Below are 18,636 nucleotides of genomic sequence, written 5' to 3' on the forward strand. Positions count from 1 at the left end.
CTCACCGTCTTATCTAAAACACCCTAGAGCTCAGTTTCGTCGGTTCAACCATAGGTTAACTACCTTATCTGTTTACTTAATCCACAACCCATTTCTTTCTTCCTAGTTGGAATTGTGTTCATTAACTTTAATTACTCCTTGTCTGTGTCACACAATCCCTTCTTATGAACTCATATTGTTAATCAGATATAATAAAACAGAGTATAAGTTTACTTAGTTACAGTTCCATTTAAAATGATTTGTTCAGTCATTTAATCATAATTTTCCTAACAATAGGTACTGGTATGGTATAGGTACTGGTATGGCTATGGTATAGTGGCTGGTATGGTAGTTACTGGTATGGCTATGGTATAGTTACCGGTATGGCTATGGTATAGTTATGGCTATGGTATAGGTACCGGTATGGCTATGGTATAGGTACCGGTATGGTATAGGTACCGGTATGGCTATGGCATAGGTACCGGTATGGCTATGGTATAGTTACTGGTATAGTTATGGCTATGGTATAGTTACTGGTATAGTTATGGCTATGGTATAGTTACTGGTATAGTTACTGGCATGGTATGGCTACCGGTATAGTTTCTTGTTTGGCTAGGGTATAGGTACTGGTATGGTATAGTGGTTGGTATGGTATAGTTACTGGTATGGCTATGGTATAGATACTGGTATGGTATAGTGGCTGGTATGGTAGTTACTGGTATGGCTATGGTATAGTTATGGCTATTGTATAGGTACCGGTATAGTTACGGCTATTGTATAGGTACCGGTACAGTTACGGCTATGGTATAGTTACTGGTATGGCTATGGTATAGTTACTGGTATAGTTACTGGTATGGCTATGGTATAGTTACTGGTATAGTTACTGGTATGGCTATGGTATAGTTACTGGTATAGTTATGGCTATGGTATAGTTACTGGCATGGAATGGCTACCGGTGTAGTTTCTTGTATGGCTATGGGATAGTTACTGGTATAGTTACTGGTATGGCTATGGGATAGTTACTGGTATAGTTACTGGTATGGCTATGGGATAGTTACTGGTATAGTTACTGGTATGGCTATGGGATAGTTACTGGTATGGCTATGGGATAGTTACCGGTATGGCTATGGGATAGTTCCTGGTATAGTTACTGGTATGGCTATGGTATAGTTACCGGTATAGTTACTGGTATGGCTATGGGATAGTTACTGGTATGGCTATGGGATAGTTACCGGTATGGCTAGGGTATTGTTACTGTAATTCACATCCTAGGCTTGTTGAGAAAGGTTCTATATTGACCAGGCTCTACAGGTTTAGTGTGTTTCAAGGTTATTGTCAAGTGTATTTGTTTTGAGCTTCATTGAGAAGAAGCAGTGGAGAAATGGGGGTGACATTATTGCACCATACAAGACTATCAGTCCCTGATTGAAGGAAGAGAGTGCATAAGATATTCCATTCTCGCTTTGCATTTCATTACTTCTTTAATGTTTAGTCTTGTGCTCCATGTCAAATAAATAATAGTGTTAGGAGTCACGAGGCAAACAGTTCCTTACGTCACTGCAATGCGCCAGCCTTTAGGAATTAAAGAGAAAATCTTAGATGTATGAGCTCGGAGACTGAGCCCCAGTAATGAATAATCATCTTAAATATTTGTATTCTTCGACTGCCTTCACAATATAATTCCAATAATGTTAAGTTAGCTGTAGCCGTTTCCTAAGGGTTCAGACACACCTCTGAAGGTAATTTGCGAACCGAGTACTGAACGATCTGCAGACGACCACTAGATCCACATTCGGTGTGATGTGTGCGAGCCTTAAGATGTTTAAATTTACTTTTGTTTGAATGTTTCTTAGATTCCCTTGATTCAATCTTTTTTTTAATGATATAACGAAATAAAGAACCTTTATTCATGTTTTTGTTTAGTCTGAAGTTTTGTTTTGACTCCTGGTTGTCTTTTAAAAAATGTTTTACAATTGTTAAGGGACTTCAGGTCCATGAAAAGCCCCGTTGTTGTTGTTGTTATTATTGTTAATATTGTTGTTATTTAAAATAGGAAAATAGTGATTTATGGATGTTAACCACATCTATTTTTAGTGAGAGCCCACTGTGATATCTCTTTTCAGATAAATCCTGGATGCACACTCCAGATGCGCTGGCAAAGCATTACATACCCTACAATGCCAAGGTAATAACCTTTTTCCAGCAATCAAGATAATGTTCCCTCACAAAGTTCCACCTTACACTGATGCAGATTGATGTTCAGCATGTTCCACCTTACACTGATGCAGATTGATGTTCAGCATGTTCCACCTTACACTGATGCAGATTGATGTTCAGCATGTTCCACCTTACACTGATGCAGATTGATGTTCAGCATGTTCCACCTTACATTGATGCAGATTGATGTTCAGCATGTTCCACCTTACACTGATGCAGATTGATGTTAACCTTTCTGATCTCCCCATCCCGGATCCGGGATCGTGAATACAGACTCAAGCTCATTACCATAACGCAACGTTAACTATTCATGAAAATCGCAAATGAAATGAAATAAATATGCTAGCTCTCAAGCTTAGCCTTTTGTTAACAACACTGTCATCTCAGATTTTCAAAATATGCTTCTCATCCATTGCAAAACAAGCATTTGTGTAACAGTATTGATGGCTAACGTAGCATTTAGCGTAGCATTTAGCATTAGCATTCAGCTGGCAACAATTACACAAAAAAACAGAAAAGCATTCAAATAAAATAATTTACCTTTGAAGAACTTCAGATGTTTTCAATGAGGAGACTCTCAGATAGCAAATGTTCAGTTTTTCCTGAAAGATTATTTGTTTAGGACAAATCGCTCTGTTTTCTGCGTCACGTTTAGCTATGAAAAAACCCCTGTATCCAGGATTGTGTAAATCTATCAGCAAGCTCATTAGCATAACACAGCGTTAACTATTCATGAAAATGGCTAATGAAATGAAATTAATCTATTTGCTCTCAAGCTTAGCCTTTTGTTAACAACACTGTCATCTCAGATTTTCAAAATATGCTTTTGAACCATAGCTAAACAAGCATTTGTGTAAGAGTATTGATAGCCTAGCATTGCATTAAGTCTAGCATTCAGCATGCAACATTTTCCACAAAAAACCATAAAAGCATTCAAATAAAATAATTTACCTTTGACGAACTTCAGATGTTTTCAATGAGGAGACTCTGTTAGATAGCTAATGTTCCGTTTTTACAAAAAATATTATTTGTGTCGACTAATCACTCCGTTTTGTTCATCACGTTTGGGTAAGGAAAAAAAAAAAAAAAAAAAAGTTATTAAAACGCATACTTTTTTCCAAATTAACTCCATAATATCGACAGAAACATGGCAAACGATGTTTAGAATCAATCCTCAAGGTGTTTTTCACATATCTATCGACGATAAAATCCATCGTGGCAGTTTACTTTCAATTCTGAAGAAATGGAACGCGCATGGACTTACTGATTACGCACACAGGACACCGGGCGGGACACCAGGTAAATGTAGTCTCTTATGGTCAATCTTCCAATGATATGCCTACAAACACGTCACAATGCTGCAGACACCTCAGGGAATATACAGAAAGCGCAGGCTCATTCATGGCGCACACACAGCCATATAAGGAGACATTGGAACACAGCGCCTTCAGAATCCGGGGCATTTCCTGTATGAAACATCATCTTGGTTTCGCCTGTTGCATTAGATCTGGGGCACGCACAGATAATATCTTTGCAGTTTTGGAGACGTCAGAGTTGTGTCTTTCCAAGGCTGTCAATTCCATGCATAGTCGAGCATCTTTTCGTGACAAAATATTGCGCTTAAAACGGGCACGTCTTTTTATCCAGTAATGACACAGCGCCCCTATAGGTTCAAGAGGTTAAGCATGTTCCACCTTACACTGATGCGGATTGATGTTCAGCATGTTCCACCTTACACTGATGCGGATTGATGTTCAGCATGTTCCACCTTACACTGATGCGGATTGATGTTCAGCATGTTCCACCTTACACTGATGCAGATTGATGTTCAGCATGTTCCACCTTACACTGATGCGGATTGATGTTCAGCATGTTCCACCTTACACTGATGCAGATTGATGTTCAGCATGTTCCACCTTACACTGATGCAGATTGATGTTCAGCATGTTCCACCTTACACTGATGCGGATTGATGTTCAGCATGTTCCACCTTACACTGATGCAGATTGATGTTCAGCATGTTCCACCTTACAGTGATGCAGATTGATGTTCAGCATGTTCCACCTTACACTGATGCAGATTGATGTTCAGCATGTTCCACCTTACACTGATGCAGATTGATGTTCAGCATTTTCCACCTTACAATGATGCAGATTGATGTTCAGCATGTTCCACCTTACAGTGATGCAGATTGATGTTCAGCATGTTCCACCTTACACTGATGCAGATTGATGTTCAGCATGTTCCACCTTACACTGATGCAGATTGATGTTCAGCATGTTCCACCTTACACTGATGCAGATTGATGTTCAGCATGTTCCACCTTACAATGATGCAGATTGATGTTCAGCATTTTCCACCTTACAATGATGCAGATTGATGTTCAGCATGTTCCACCTTACACTGATGCAGATTGATGTTCAGCATGTTCCACCTTACAGTGATGCAGATTGATGTTCAGCATGTTCCACCTTACACTGATGCAGATTGATGTTCAGCATGTTCCACCTTACACTGATGCAGATTGATGTTCAGCATGTTCCACCTTACACTGATGCAGATTGATGTTCAGCATGTTCCACCTTACACTGATGCAGATTGATGTTGCATATGCCACCATTCATATAGAACCTATTCACTGGGCATATACATCATTTCAGTGTCTATTTTTGATTTACATTTGGTTGAATTGTCAACTAACGTGAATTCAACATGAAATCAACAGAAACATTCACCATGTCATTGGATTTAGTTTAAAAGTTGGGTGAAAAAAATACACAATTCCCTTTAGTTGATTACTTTTTGGAAATCCAATCAGTTTTTCACATTGATTCTTAACTTGATTCAATATCATCACATTTAATTGTTTTTGTTGAAATTATGTGGAAACAAAGTTTATTCAACCAGTTTTTGCACTGTGGGTAGGCCTTGAAAAAGTAAAGTTTACTTGGGAATAATTCTCTGATTTTGTTTTCTGTTACACACTGGTTTCGACTATGGCTTTGTCCAAAATAAAAATAAAAACACTCAGTATGAACCTATTGAGTTTTCCATATCTCTGAACAAGGTGTCTGCTTCAGACTGCAGTACAGTCAAAGAGCACAAACAAACACAGGCAGCCTAGAAACATTTCCTTACTGACTGCAAACATAGCAGTAGATTTGGACTGGAAACAGAGCGTTACTAAACAACGGATTTGTTTAGTCTTCTTTGTCTTTTCTTATGCGGCACACACCTTAAAAGCCAACTCTTGGGAACAAAGTATCCTGTCTCGGGGCTGTTTTCTGCTGTGCTTCAACCAAAGACTACCCTCTTATTTGAGGCAGAGAGCCCGTCAGTGAGCATCCAGCGCCTCCAGAGATGTCTCATTGAAGTGAAGCAAAAGGCTAAAGTACTGCCACATCTGCTGCCGCTGTAGACTGGAACATTACAGGAGAGTGAACATTACATAAGGCAGTGGGTGAGAGTGAGGTACAGCAGGGAACTGTACCTGTACCAATGAACTCCCCAAGGTGATGGATCTCAGAAGGCATCGGGTCAAGAATGAGTCACTCAGTCCCATGTAACGCATCTGTCATTCGCTGCATCCCACTATCATAACCCGACTGCGCTCATATGTGTCCTTGAGTGCAGACAGCATTTGTTACAGCAGTGTGAAACGCTTACACCATTTGAAGCTGGGGCCCATCGGTCTTTGCGTTCTATTGATAGGAGAGTGAAGGGGCCTTTTTTTTTTACATTGTTTGCCCAGATTTGTGGCATCGTTTTCACAGATTTTTGGCATTGTTTTCACAGATTTGTGTCATCGTTTGCGCAGATTTGTGTCATCGTTTGCGCAGATTTGTGTCATCGTTTGCGCAGATTTGTGTCATCGTTTGCGCAGATGTTTGGCATCGTTTGTCCATTGTTCACCCACTGTGTGTTCTGTATTGGAATGAAATGAGGAAGGAAGGAAGTGGGCACACTCATTGACCAGTGTACAGTATGGGCAGAACTACTGATATCCATGGCTTGAATGTTGAAGCAACTGTTACATAATTCATCAACATAACATGATGTATCTTAGCAAACATGCCATATGTTTATAGAAGTCCCTTGATGTTACTCCATGTCATGTTGAAACAGCATGTTGCCTTTACATGGGAGGCCCTAGCAGAAGAATGTCCAGACTCATAACTTAACCAGGCGAGCCGAAAACAAAAGTATGAAAATGTATGCACTCATTACTGTAAATCGCTCTGGATAAGAGCGTCTGCTAAATGACAAATGTAAATGAGCCATATTGGCAGAGCAACTGTTTCCATGGATAGATGAAGCTTTGGTCTGAAGGTCCTTGGCTCCATCTGTTGGAGAAACAAATGTCCTGCAAACCCTCCCACATAACTCTTTTGTTTCTTTGACACACTACATTGTGAGGGATTCATAGAAACTTTAACAGTTTTATAGTGCGTTATAATTGCATCATAAATCTGTATAGTTTTATGCCTAAAGTGAACTGGCACTTTAATTTTCCCTTTTTATTCTAGTTTCTTGGAAACACAGAAGTTGACCAACCGAAAGGCACAGAGATTGTTAAGGAAGCCGTTAGAAAGTTAAAGGTAAGTTAGCTATAGACTTTGTTTCCTTGGCAACCTCAATTAAAGCTGTATTTCAGAAATGTTTCACCTAAGGACGAGTATAAAGAGGGTCTCCGAAATTGGACCTGTTTGGACATAAATGTGAACTCCAGGTTGGGCATCTCTACGGCCACCAGCAACGGCTTAGACATTTAGGTTCGTTTTTATTTCCAGATGTTAATCCCCTAAAAATGAAGATTTTACGGTTTTCTGTAATTCAGACATATTGAACCATACTGTTTACATTCTAGACATAATTCCAGGTAAAGTATTAGCAATTAGCTTCCAAGTTATACCCTGTTTTTTGAGATCTGAGGGTGTGTGAAAAAGCATGCGGCATACCCAGGAATTTACCCAATTTTTACCCAAAAATGTACTATTGCATGGATATCATAATTATTTACTAGTCAACTAAAAATGTATCTGCTTGTAGCTAACCTCATTTTGGTATCTTTAGAAATATGGATTTTCCTAAAACGAGAGTTCAGCCAGCTGTGCTGACACTGGTCTCCTTTGCTCTGCCTCACTCTTACCTTCATAACATTTCCATTGTGAGGCCATTCAAGAGGAAACTTGTTTTCATACCAATCCACTCCTATCTTAACTTTGCTGTAAGGCTGTTCAGTGAATGGGTCACAATATCTGAGTCATCATTGGTCAACGCCAGAGCCTATCAGTACAGCTCTCCTGGTTATGTGCCACATCTCTCCTTTGATCTTCTTATCTTCTTTTTTTCTCCTTTATTTTCTGAACCTTACCCTTTTTTTTTAAAAGGGGGCAAATTAAGTCATATAATCAACATCTTGACACAAGATTCAATGGATCTACATTACCATTATGCTGTTCATACATACATTACCATTATGCTGTTCATACATACATTACCATTATGCTGTTCATATATACATTACCATTATGCTGTTCGTACATACATTACGATTATGCTGTTCGTACATACATTACCATTATGCTGTTCGTACATACATTACCCGTATGCTGTTCGTACGTACATTACCCGTATGCTGTTCGTACGTACATTACCATTATGCTGTTCGTTCATACATTACCATTATGCTGTTCGTTCATACATTACCATTATGATGTTCGTTCATACATTACCCTTATGCTGTTCGTTCATACATTACCCTTACGCTGTTCGTTCGTTCATACATTACCCTTACGCTGTTCGTTCGTTCATACATTACCCTTACGCTGTTCGTTCGTTCATACATTATCCTTACGCTGTTTGTTCGTACATACATTACCCTTACGCTGTTTGTTCGTGCATACATTACCCTTACGCTGTTCGTTTGTGCATACATTACCCTTACGCTGTTCGCTCGTGCATACATTACCCTTACGCTGTTCGCTCGTGCATACATTACCCTTACGCTGTCCGCTCGTGCATACATTACCCTTACGCTGTCCGCTCGTGCATACATTACCCTTATGCTGTTCGTTCATACATTACCCTTATGCTGTTAATGTAATGTTTCTACTCTTTGTAGTTTCAAAGGCATATCAAGAAGTCAGAGGGACAGAAGACACAAAAAGTGGAATTGCAAATCTCCATTTACGGAGTAAAGATCTTAGATCTCAAGACAAAAGTAAGTCAACTAAACATGGCCTGGATTTTAAATAAATGCTCTGTTATTTTTTGTATGCGTATTAATGTAAGCATTCACGTGAAGTGTTATCAGGAAGGTGTTGTCTCCAACTGAAGTGTTTCTTTTTATTGTCAGGATGTCCAGTACAACTGCCAGTTGCATAGGATATCCTTCTGTGCAGATGACAAGACTGATAAAAGGATATTCACCTTCATCTGCAAAGACTCCGAATCAAACAAACACCTCTGCTACGTGTTTGACAGTGAAAAATGTGTAAGAAATACACACTTTGAGAGTAAAAAAAATACACACTGAGAGTTTACGTTTTGATTTCATGTTCCACACCATCAGTTGTTGATCCAGCTATACGTGTCATCAACCCCTTGTAAATAATAAAGAAACTGACCTTCTAAAATTAAGAATTTGTTCTGGTGACTCAGGACCATTTTATAAAGAGTTTTTGTAAAAAAGTCACGGAGGATGCTGTTGTCTTCCAGGCAGAGGAGGTAACACTCACTATTGGCCAGGCGTTTGACTTGGCCTACAAGAAGTTCCTTGAGTCTGGTGGGAAAGATGTGGAGACACGGAAACAGATAGGAACCTTACAGAAAAGAGTAAGATTCAACTGTTGGACAAGTGACTGCTCCTTTATATGGGATAGGGATTAAAGATATTGTACACCTCCATGCTAATGATATTGATATTAACAGGCGATTCCCATATTAGGTGTAGGTAGCTCTAAAATAATTCTAAAACGAGCATGCTTATTTTTCACAGATTCAAGAACTGGAAACGGAAAATTCTGGGCTTAAGAAGCAGCTTTGGGAACTGGAAGAGCAATTGATGATTGCTCCTGTACCACCAGTAAGAACTGCATGGACAGCCCTTCCAGTCTCTAGACTTCCCTAAGTAACCCATATTACCCAGAGTAAGATGTCTATCATGCTGTGTGTGAACTAACAAGCCACTTTCAGTCTTCCACTAAATCGTCTGCATGTGATCTTTTCACAGCAGCTGCACATAAACTCTACTAACGAGGCCTACATGTTCTCAAGACCCTCCTCGCTCTTCTGGTGTCACAATCTGACGTCCTTCTCGTGTCTCGAGATCTCCTCGGTCACACTCACCCCTATGAGCTCGCCCGAGTCCAACCTCTCGGCAGGCCTACTAACCCCTCCTCCGGCTAAGTCTGCTCTCCTCCCAAAGCCTGCCGACGGGTGCAGCATCCCGCGGCCTCGCGTACTGTACAACTAGCTTTATCTTTCAGCCTTTCTTTCTTGAGTTCTAGTTCACTTTCTTCTAATTAACAATAGTTCATTTTGGCTGATATTTTTCTACAGTAGGCAATGCAGATACATATAAAGTATGCTTAATAAGACTTAAGTCTCAATTAGTTGATTTCATCACTCTTTATATTAGGACTACAGTCGGACTTGAAATACATATTCATAACTCTGACTTCAGAATGTAGGTCAGAGTACTACTGCTCATTGGAATGAACCAATACCTTCTACAATCACAGGCTGGCAGCATCTCCTTGAAACCCCCGATGTCCACAGACGTTTTTGACATGGTTCCCTTCTCTGCTGTCACACCCCTGGTGCCAATTCCCGCAAGCAACGGCACACCCCCTCCCCCCACTACAACATCTCCTCCAGACATGAGTGAGAACTGCTCTGGTTACCTTACAGTTCAAGGATGACAGTGAGCGTTAGAATTGAACCACACACAGAGTAAGGCATAAACCATGGGTCGTGGTGATTAGCGATAATTTATTTTAGGTTACACTTTATAATAACTGTCATGAATAATGTTTATATACTTAATAAATAAATGTTACCAATGTAAATTGATTTAAACTCCTACTACGTTGTGGCATCTCACATATTGTCTCTCTCTCTCTCACAGGTAAAGACCTTTTTGGAGCGGAACCTTTTGATCCGTTCACCTGTGGGCAAGCCGACTTCCCACCAGATATCCAGTCCAGGCTGGACGAGATGCAGGTCTGTGAATGATCTTAGGCCCTGTTTAATGGACTCGTAAGAGAGTAGTGGTTCAACCACCACATGATAAAGTGTTGGCGAGTAGACCTCCACCCTAGTAAGGGGAGTGGGGCCCTACGCTCTCATTTTTGTTTTATATAATATTAACATATCAGAAATACCAGAAATGTTTCCAACTTCAGTTGTTCATAATAGTTGCATTTTGGCTCATAAAGGTGTTGTTTTGTTTGTTTCCTGTCTATGATGCTCAATATTGGCCATGGGACTAATTTTATTTGTCTGACATTGTGAACATTTAGGCAAAATATATTTAGCAAGATGTTGAATCGTTGATCCATATTACTGCAGTTAGTCCGCTGAAAACATTGTCATAGAATAGCACTGTGTTCAAAATGCACTTTAGTCATCTTGTAATCCACATTCACTCTTATCTTTATGAGATATAGCTATTTTGTAACATCAGCCATTGGATTTTAGGGCTTGAATGGAATCTTATATTCTATATATTATCTATTTCAAAGCTATTGTTTTATGGAAACAAACTTTATGTAAATGATCAGTTGTCACTGATTGCAGATGCAAAACAATAATTTGCCACATCATGGACACCAAACAACAACTGTTAGTTGTGGTTTTATAGATGCTTATAACAATAAATATTATACTGCTTCTTTTAAAGAGGCAGGTTAGGCTTCTTGCTGCGCATGAATAGATACTTAGATTATAACTGTCATTATTATATTTGATTTAATTGTATTTAAAGTTGGAGCACAGCTTGTCTGAAATTACAAATACAATGACAGTTTGAACTGCAGTGCTCACGTCTTTTACATAAGTGCCTATGATGGCAGAGTTGTCAGAGGAATTTAACTGTAAAACTGAAGCATGGGGTTGTTTTTATATTTCAAACTCTTTGTTTTAAATGGAATTAAACTTTGGGAACATGCACAGCAAATTTGACATCAGAATTGTAACACTTTCTTAGAAATTATATGTGGCCCACCAAAATAGTGTTAAACTAACACTTTTCAAAGTGTTGACAAACTAAAAACCCTAGAGTGTTGGGTTCCTAACACCATGGATGTTGCAAATTCAGACTTAAATTAACACTTTATTAAAGTTGATGCTTTTAAGGCGTCCTCATGCTTCCCAGCCAAAACAGTTCAGTAGAGTTCATGCATATATTATGACAACGTTTTGTGACGTTCGTTTTGGACTGGAGGCAAGCCGATGTTCAGAGCCGAAGTCTATACCACTTCTTCTGTGATTGGTCAACAGTAGGGATTCTTCTGTAAAGTCATTGTTGTCATTCAAGGAGAGATGACTCGTTTTCATGCACATTTTTTTATCGAAAAATACTGCACCAAAAATCTTACTTAGATGTAGAATTGTACAACTAATATTAAAAAAATGACAGATTTCTGAGTAATCTTTTTGAGGAAATGTATACTGGCTATGGCGTCAGGAGTATATACTACATACTATTAGTTCATTTTAGCATACTGTAAATGAACGGTATCATTTCAGTTGAGCGAACTAGAGCGTTGCCTGTCTACCGGAAGTTGATGCTGTTCTATGCAACCTCTTGCTAGCATGACAAATGACTAGCCAAACATTTTACAATTTTGGGTGTGTTCGTAAATTCAATCTGGAGTGCCAGAGCGCACACTGGACGCTCTAGCCGAGGAGTAGGGTTGATCCGGGCATTCAACGGCAGTCAAGCACCCAAGCTAACTGGCTAATGTTGGCTAGCTACATCCAGACACAAATGAGGGAACGCTGCACTCTGACAATTTTTACTCACCCTAGCAGAGCTGGTTATCCAGAGCGTAGGTGACTGTAACTGTGCCGCTGGCAAGAATTTAATTACAATTTTTTTTCCCGACGTTTACTGACACCGGCCATATTCAACAGGTGTTGAGCGTTCGTAAATTCATCAGTTATTCTGCGTGAGTGGGCTCTGAAATCGGAGTAGATAGCCAGAATGTACAATGTCCATTGAAACGCACAATGACTATACCAATTAGCTAAGAATTATGTGAATAATCAAGTCAACAAACGTTGGGTAGTTCGATAGTTAATAGAAAAATATTCCAAATTAGCTCCATAATATCGACAGAAACATGGCAAACGTTGTTTATAATCAATCCTCAAGGTTTTTTTCAAATAGCTATTCGATAATATATCCACCGGGACAATTAGTTTTCCAGTAGGACCGAATGGAATAATGGCTACCTCCTGTATTTTACGCGAGAATCACTCTGGGAGCATCAGGTGACCACTTGCGCAATGTAGCCGCTTACAGGTATTCTTCAACATAAATGCGTAACAGTACGTCACCTTGGGGAATACGGAGAAAAAGTAATCTGGTTGATAGCCCATTCACTGCTCAATAGGGACACATTGGAACGCAGCGCTTTCAAAACATGAGGCACTTCCAGATTGGATTTTTCTCAGGCTTTCGCCTGCAACATCAGTTTTGTTATACTCACAGACAATATTTTCACAGTTTTGGAAACTTTAAAGTGTTTTCTATCCTAAGCTGTCAATTATATGCATATTCTAGCAGGTTTTAAGGCACATGAAAGTCCACATGTTCCAAAAGCACCCCCCCCCCCTCTCCTGTGATGTATTTAACGTGAGATATACGCCTAGTTTCCTGAAACGAGTCACAACAACTTCATTATGCTCAAAGGGATATTCATTGGTTTTTAGTTTTTTTTTACCCTTCTACTAATAGGTGCATTTCTTTGCGAGTTATTGAAAAACCTCCCTGGTCTTTGTGGTTGAATCTGTGTTTGAAATTCACTGCTCGACTGAGGGACCTGACAGATAATTGTATGTATTGGACTGCAGAGATGAGGTAGTCATCATAAAAAAAATCTGGTTAAACACTATTATTGCACACAGAGTGAGTCCATACAACTTAAGTGACTTGTTAAGCACATATGTACTCCTGAACTTATTTAGACTTGCTATAATAAAGGGATTGAATACTTACTGACTCAAGACATTTAAGTTTTTCATAGTTAATTCATTTGTAAAAAAAAAAATGTATGTATATAATTCCCTTTTGACATTATGGCGAATTGTCTGTAGGCCATTGACAAAACATCTCTATTTAATACATTTTAAATTCAGGCTGTAACGCAACAAAATGTGGAAAAAGTCAAGGGGTGTTAATACTTTCTGAAAGCACTGTATACAATACATTTCATAAGGCCTTTAGTTATGGCCTAGTTATCCTCAATATTGTGGTGTGACAAAATTGTCTCATGAGGCACATCATACCTGCAAATCACAATACGGTAGTTTGTGAAGTGGTTAATAAAACAGCCAGAGGGAGGATATCCAATATTTTATCAACTACAACCTGCATTCAGAATGACTGCTATGGTGAAAGATAAAGAAGACTACCATAACCATCTAATGGGAACAACCATCATAGTAACGAATGCAATAAGTCCAACCCACAACAAATTGGATTAGTTGTAAGTTTATTTATCTTTGTATAGTATAAGATCAATTAATCAATGTGCACGCAGAAACATTGTTATTAAACAAATAATTCTAAAAAAATCTACCTGCAAAAATGCATTCTGGGAAGAATGATAATGAGGGCCCACCATGTCTTTTTCACTCTGAGAGAGTTAATGGAAATTAAATCAACACAGTCAAGTAACAACAACACATTTATTCACCAATCCCACTCGTGTTAACCCCACTAGAATCAACACTCGGACACTCGGACATGCAAATTTGCTGTGGCATCCAGCTGCAAATTGCTATCTACAAACGTTTACATAATCCCTCTCTCTCTGTCCGTACATGATTAAGAGGTCAATTCAATGCGCAGTGCAGAAGATCTGCTTTGTGTAGTGCGGTTGAAATGTAAAGGTAACTTCCTATTGAACCAACATAATCATTGTTTACCGTGAATACAGTCTCCGTGAACGTGGAAGCCTTGCCTTTTAAATATCAATCACACTATAATGCTGATCTTCTGCGCTTCTGATTGAATGAAGCCCTAACAATTAAAAAATAAATAATAATAATAAATAAGTTTAATCTTTATTTAACTAACAAAGTCAGTTAAGAACAAATTATTATTTACAATGATAGCCTAGGAACTGCCTGTCAGCTCGGGGATTCGATCTAGTAACCTTTCGGTTACTGGCCCAACACTCTAACCACAAGGCTACCTGCTGGTTACTGGCCCAACGCTCTAACCACAAAGCTACCTGCTGGTTACTGGCCCAACACTCTAACCACAAGGCTACCTGCTGGTTACTGGCCCAACGCTCTAACCACAAGGCTACCTGCTGGTTACTGGCCCAACGCTCTAACCACTAGGCTACCTGCTGGTTACTGGCCCAACGCTCTAACCACAAGGCTACCTGCATGCTGAAGTAGTTCCTGTAGGAGGCATTAAGATACCACTCAGTGCAATGTATTTTCTTTCCTCTCCTTCCTGCCTTTAATTCTGTCTTAACTTTCTGTTTCCATCTCTCTTTTCCCCCTTTTGCTGCAGCGTCAGAGATGGTTTGTACCGTTACACTACATTGACCCTTGTAGTTATCGTGACTGTGGCATCGTGAATGGATTTGCATGTATTCAGTTTGTAACTAGTCTGCATACAGTCCAGTATCAGTAAAACCAAGCATTTTGAAATGTCACACTTTCATTGAGTTGAAGTTACATTTTCTAGTAAACAATGTGATTTAGAGTAAAATATATTTATTAACCTCGTTGGTTATGGAAGCTTTACTTTTCTCAGTTTCTTTGGTTTGATCATTCACTGCAACAATAAGGGAACATTTATTGAATAAATAACTAAGGCTGTCAAAGGATAGAAAAATGTAATGGCAGGATTTGTTGTGATTAATTGCAAATTCAGAATTTGCTCAAACTGAGCTGTAGATTTTTTTTTAATACAAAACCCATTACAAGAATATTGACGTCGTAATTTTGTCTAAGCAAAATCTGGTAAATTGATTAAGCACACTTTCTTTAACCTCAATGTCAACTAGTTTTGACATCACATCGTTGTTTTTAGCTGTATAGATGTATTTTGAATGTTTTCAGGGAATTTTGAACGCTTTCAGACAAAATAAATAGGGTTATTACCCAAAATGTACGTTAGTTGACTGATTACCTCTGATAGCCCTATGAATAACACATCTGATCTAATGTTGTGTGTACATGGCTGTCAACAGTATTTGACATTATTGCTCGTAAAGCCACTTCATCATATTTGTATTACTTGTTGTTTCTGGAACGGTCTATCGTCACATGGTGTCAGATGTATTAAAAGTCCTGTAGTTATTATTTGTTACATCCATAGGTCCGACACAGATGCTGATGTGGTTTATGGTGTAGACTGTATATGAGGGTTTTACACTTCTTTGAAGGGATTTGGGTCAAAGCTTCCTCAGATCTTGTTATTTCTCTGAGAAGTGCTTAGGCATTCTAGATTTCATATCCCCTAACCATTACTTTGTGGACTTGGATGCCTGCTATTTTGGACCGAGCAATAATAAGAACTTGGGGCCAGTATGAATATATTTTACGGTGTTTTGGTTACAGCTCACCAAGGCTGTGTCTACACTTAGCACGTACATGCGATTTCTGCTATCAGAATACAAAGATCGCATTGAAAAGACTGGATGCATTGTGTGCTGATTTCTCCTCAGTCCTGACGCAATCAGGCTATCGAAAGAGCATACAGTGGGCGAGATCATCAGCACTCTGCCCACAAGTATCAAATTAAATCAAATCACATGCGCCGAATACAACAATGTAGACCTTAACCAACAGTGCAGTTCACCAAGTACCCAGAAAACTTGTGTTTTGGGACCGAAAGGCACCATTTGTCATTAAACATTGGAGGAAATACGTTCCTAGGAACGTGTTTGCTGGCTTCATAAATCCTAGCTAGCTAGCATATTTTGAAAAGTAGTAATGTTAACCTCTTTGCAATCTCTTTGGCTTTGCTAGCTAGCTTGCTGACTAGTTACAGAGGTTAGCTACAGTAGTTGGCTACTGCCATCAAGTTGTTGTTGTGCTATTATCAGATTTAGCCTGTTCTACCGTTTGCAGAATGCATACTGGCATTTGAATATACAGCGGGAAGAGGGAATCCGGACACAATGTGGACACCGTAGACACATTTAATATGTAGCTGTAGTAGACACATTACGTGTTTGGAACTGTCAAGTCTAGACACAGCTCAAAACTCAGCAATGTCTCCCAAAGGTTGTGGACATAGAGGAACTGTAGTATTGATTATACTGACCTATACCGACCACCTCCCTTTGACGTCTTTCTTCCTATAGAGCAGATTCAGATGGGATTCATGTATTTTTCTAACAGCCATTCTCCCCCTTGTTTTACAGGAGGGGTTCAAAATGGGACTAACCCTAGAGGCCACTGTCTTTTCTCTTGAGCCACTAGGCGGTCGCTGCTGATGCAAAGAAGACATGTTTGTGTTACATACTGTAAACTCATTTGTATTAAAAAGTGCCAGAATTGGGTCTACAGTCAATATGTCAATGTTCTTCTAGTCCTTAAGGTTTATATGTATTTGCATATGAATTTGGTTTTAGAATATTCAAAAGGTAATATTCAAATCTGATAAAGAAAACAACACTATTTTTCTAAGAACTGATTTGGGAAGGAGTATTTTTGAGACCCCTTGCTTTTAAAGGCAACGAAGGATGTAAATATTATGTCCAATGGTATACTCTGTGGCAGAGTTTTCATATACATCTTATGTTGTAGAATCTGCTTTATTGAATATACACCACTTAGATCAACGCTGTTATTTGTCTGTCAGACATAATGACTTGCTCACCATCAACTCACAAGACACGGAAATGTCTTATGTCTTGTATTACCACTCATGTACCTAACTCTCAGCTTGTCCTTAATTTGACCATTTGAACATTTTCCTCTGTTATTTTTACTCATTTTATTTTTAGTGTAATTAGTTCTGTTTTGACCTGACATTTTAACTGATTTAGATTTATTGTCTCATTAAACATTTTAACAGGTGCATTTTACATATCGGTATGTATTGCCAGGGATTTACTTTCTTATGATGTATGTCAGTGTTCTCTTGCACCAGAAAGCACTTTTGAAAACCTCTGTCAGTGCTTGTTCTTTTACTTTGCTGTTACAGTTATTAAAGAAAAATTAATGCATCAGTTATCAACACTCAAATTCTTGAAATGTGTTGGCGCTACAATTAAAAAATTTAAGTTATGCATTTCAAATGTACAATTCTGAGGGATCAAGTATTTTTGCTACCACTTTACATAAAGTAATTTTTAAGTGCAGTTACAAAAGTGCTATGTAACAAAGAGATATTACAAAATTACTAGTGTAATTGCAGCATTACTGCACAGGTATAAGAAAACAGCAACTTAATGTAAATTGTTTGCATGTTGGATATTCTCAAGATGTACCTGCGGATATTCAACCATGCATCTCCACTGATGGTTAGGTTTTGATGGACTTTGTCTGTTGCTTGGTGACATCATAATAACAGTAAATAATACAAAATTAAAATAAAAGTTTTGTTGTCACATACACCAGGCAGATGCAGTTAATTGTGTTGTTTTACAGGGTCAGCCATAATTAGGGTTAAGTGCCTTGCTCAAGGACACATCAACAGATTTTCATGTTGTCGGCTCAGGTATTCAAACCAGCAACCTTTCGGTAACTGGCCCAAAGCTCTAACTACCTGTTTGAGTCGCTTGTTTACAAACTCATGAGCCCTCCTGAGTTTTGATGACAACTTTATTGTATCCATTAGGACATTCTCTCTTGGCGTCCCGCTCAATCACACAGATGCAACTGCAGTTAGTCAGTCTAATTACTGATGTAGAAGGTAATTCAGTCAGTTCTATGCAAGCTTGAAGCTGCTGTACCCTAACAATTACCAAGAGCTTGGGACGAGGAGAGTCCACTAAGAATGACAGAAGAAGGATACCGTGCCTTGCAAAAGTATTCACCTCCCTTGGCGGTTTTCCTATTTTGTTGCATTACAACCTGTAATTTAAACAGATTTTAATTTTGGATTCCATGTAATGGACATACTAAAATAGTCCAAATTGGTGAAGTGAAATTTAAAAAATGACTTGATTAAAAAAATTATACAAAAAAGAGACGGAGAAGTGGTGCATTCATATGTATTCACCCCCTTTGCTATGG

General features: G+C 38.8%; 1 protein-coding gene across 22 annotated transcripts in view; it reads left to right on the top strand.

Moving 5' to 3' along the window:
• LOC110520596 (PTB domain-containing engulfment adapter protein 1) overlaps window positions 1-17,624 on the top strand; it is a 168,205-nt gene extending 150,581 nt beyond the window's left edge. For 6 of the 22 annotated variants that reach the window (XM_036975224.2, XM_090230404.1, XM_036975223.2 and 3 more), the window contains 10 exons: window positions 2,103-2,164; window positions 6,723-6,794; window positions 8,321-8,419; window positions 8,555-8,692; window positions 8,917-9,033; window positions 9,197-9,283; window positions 9,431-9,658; window positions 9,942-10,083; window positions 10,328-10,422; window positions 16,818-17,624. In XM_036975224.2, coding sequence (XP_036831119.1) covers window positions 2,103-2,164; window positions 6,723-6,794; window positions 8,321-8,419; window positions 8,555-8,692; window positions 8,917-9,033; window positions 9,197-9,283; window positions 9,431-9,658; window positions 9,942-10,083; window positions 10,328-10,422; window positions 16,818-16,889 — 1,112 coding nt within the window. In that variant the 3' untranslated portion in view covers window positions 16,890-17,624. Of the gene's footprint in view, window positions 1-2,102; window positions 2,165-6,722; window positions 6,795-8,320; window positions 8,420-8,554; window positions 8,693-8,916; window positions 9,034-9,196; window positions 9,348-9,430; window positions 9,659-9,941; window positions 10,153-10,327; window positions 10,423-16,817 lie in introns of all 22 variants that reach the window. The other 16 variants (XM_090230410.1, XM_090230408.1, XM_090230409.1 and 13 more) reach the window with 5 other exon arrangements.
• The last annotated feature ends 1,012 nt before the right edge of the window (window positions 17,625-18,636 follow it).

The sequence above is a fragment of the Oncorhynchus mykiss genome, chromosome 3, assembly GCF_057628025.1.
Source record: "Oncorhynchus mykiss isolate SJ-2025 chromosome 3, ASM5762802v1, whole genome shotgun sequence".
In the NCBI taxonomy this organism is placed as follows: Eukaryota; Metazoa; Chordata; class Actinopteri; order Salmoniformes; family Salmonidae; genus Oncorhynchus; species Oncorhynchus mykiss.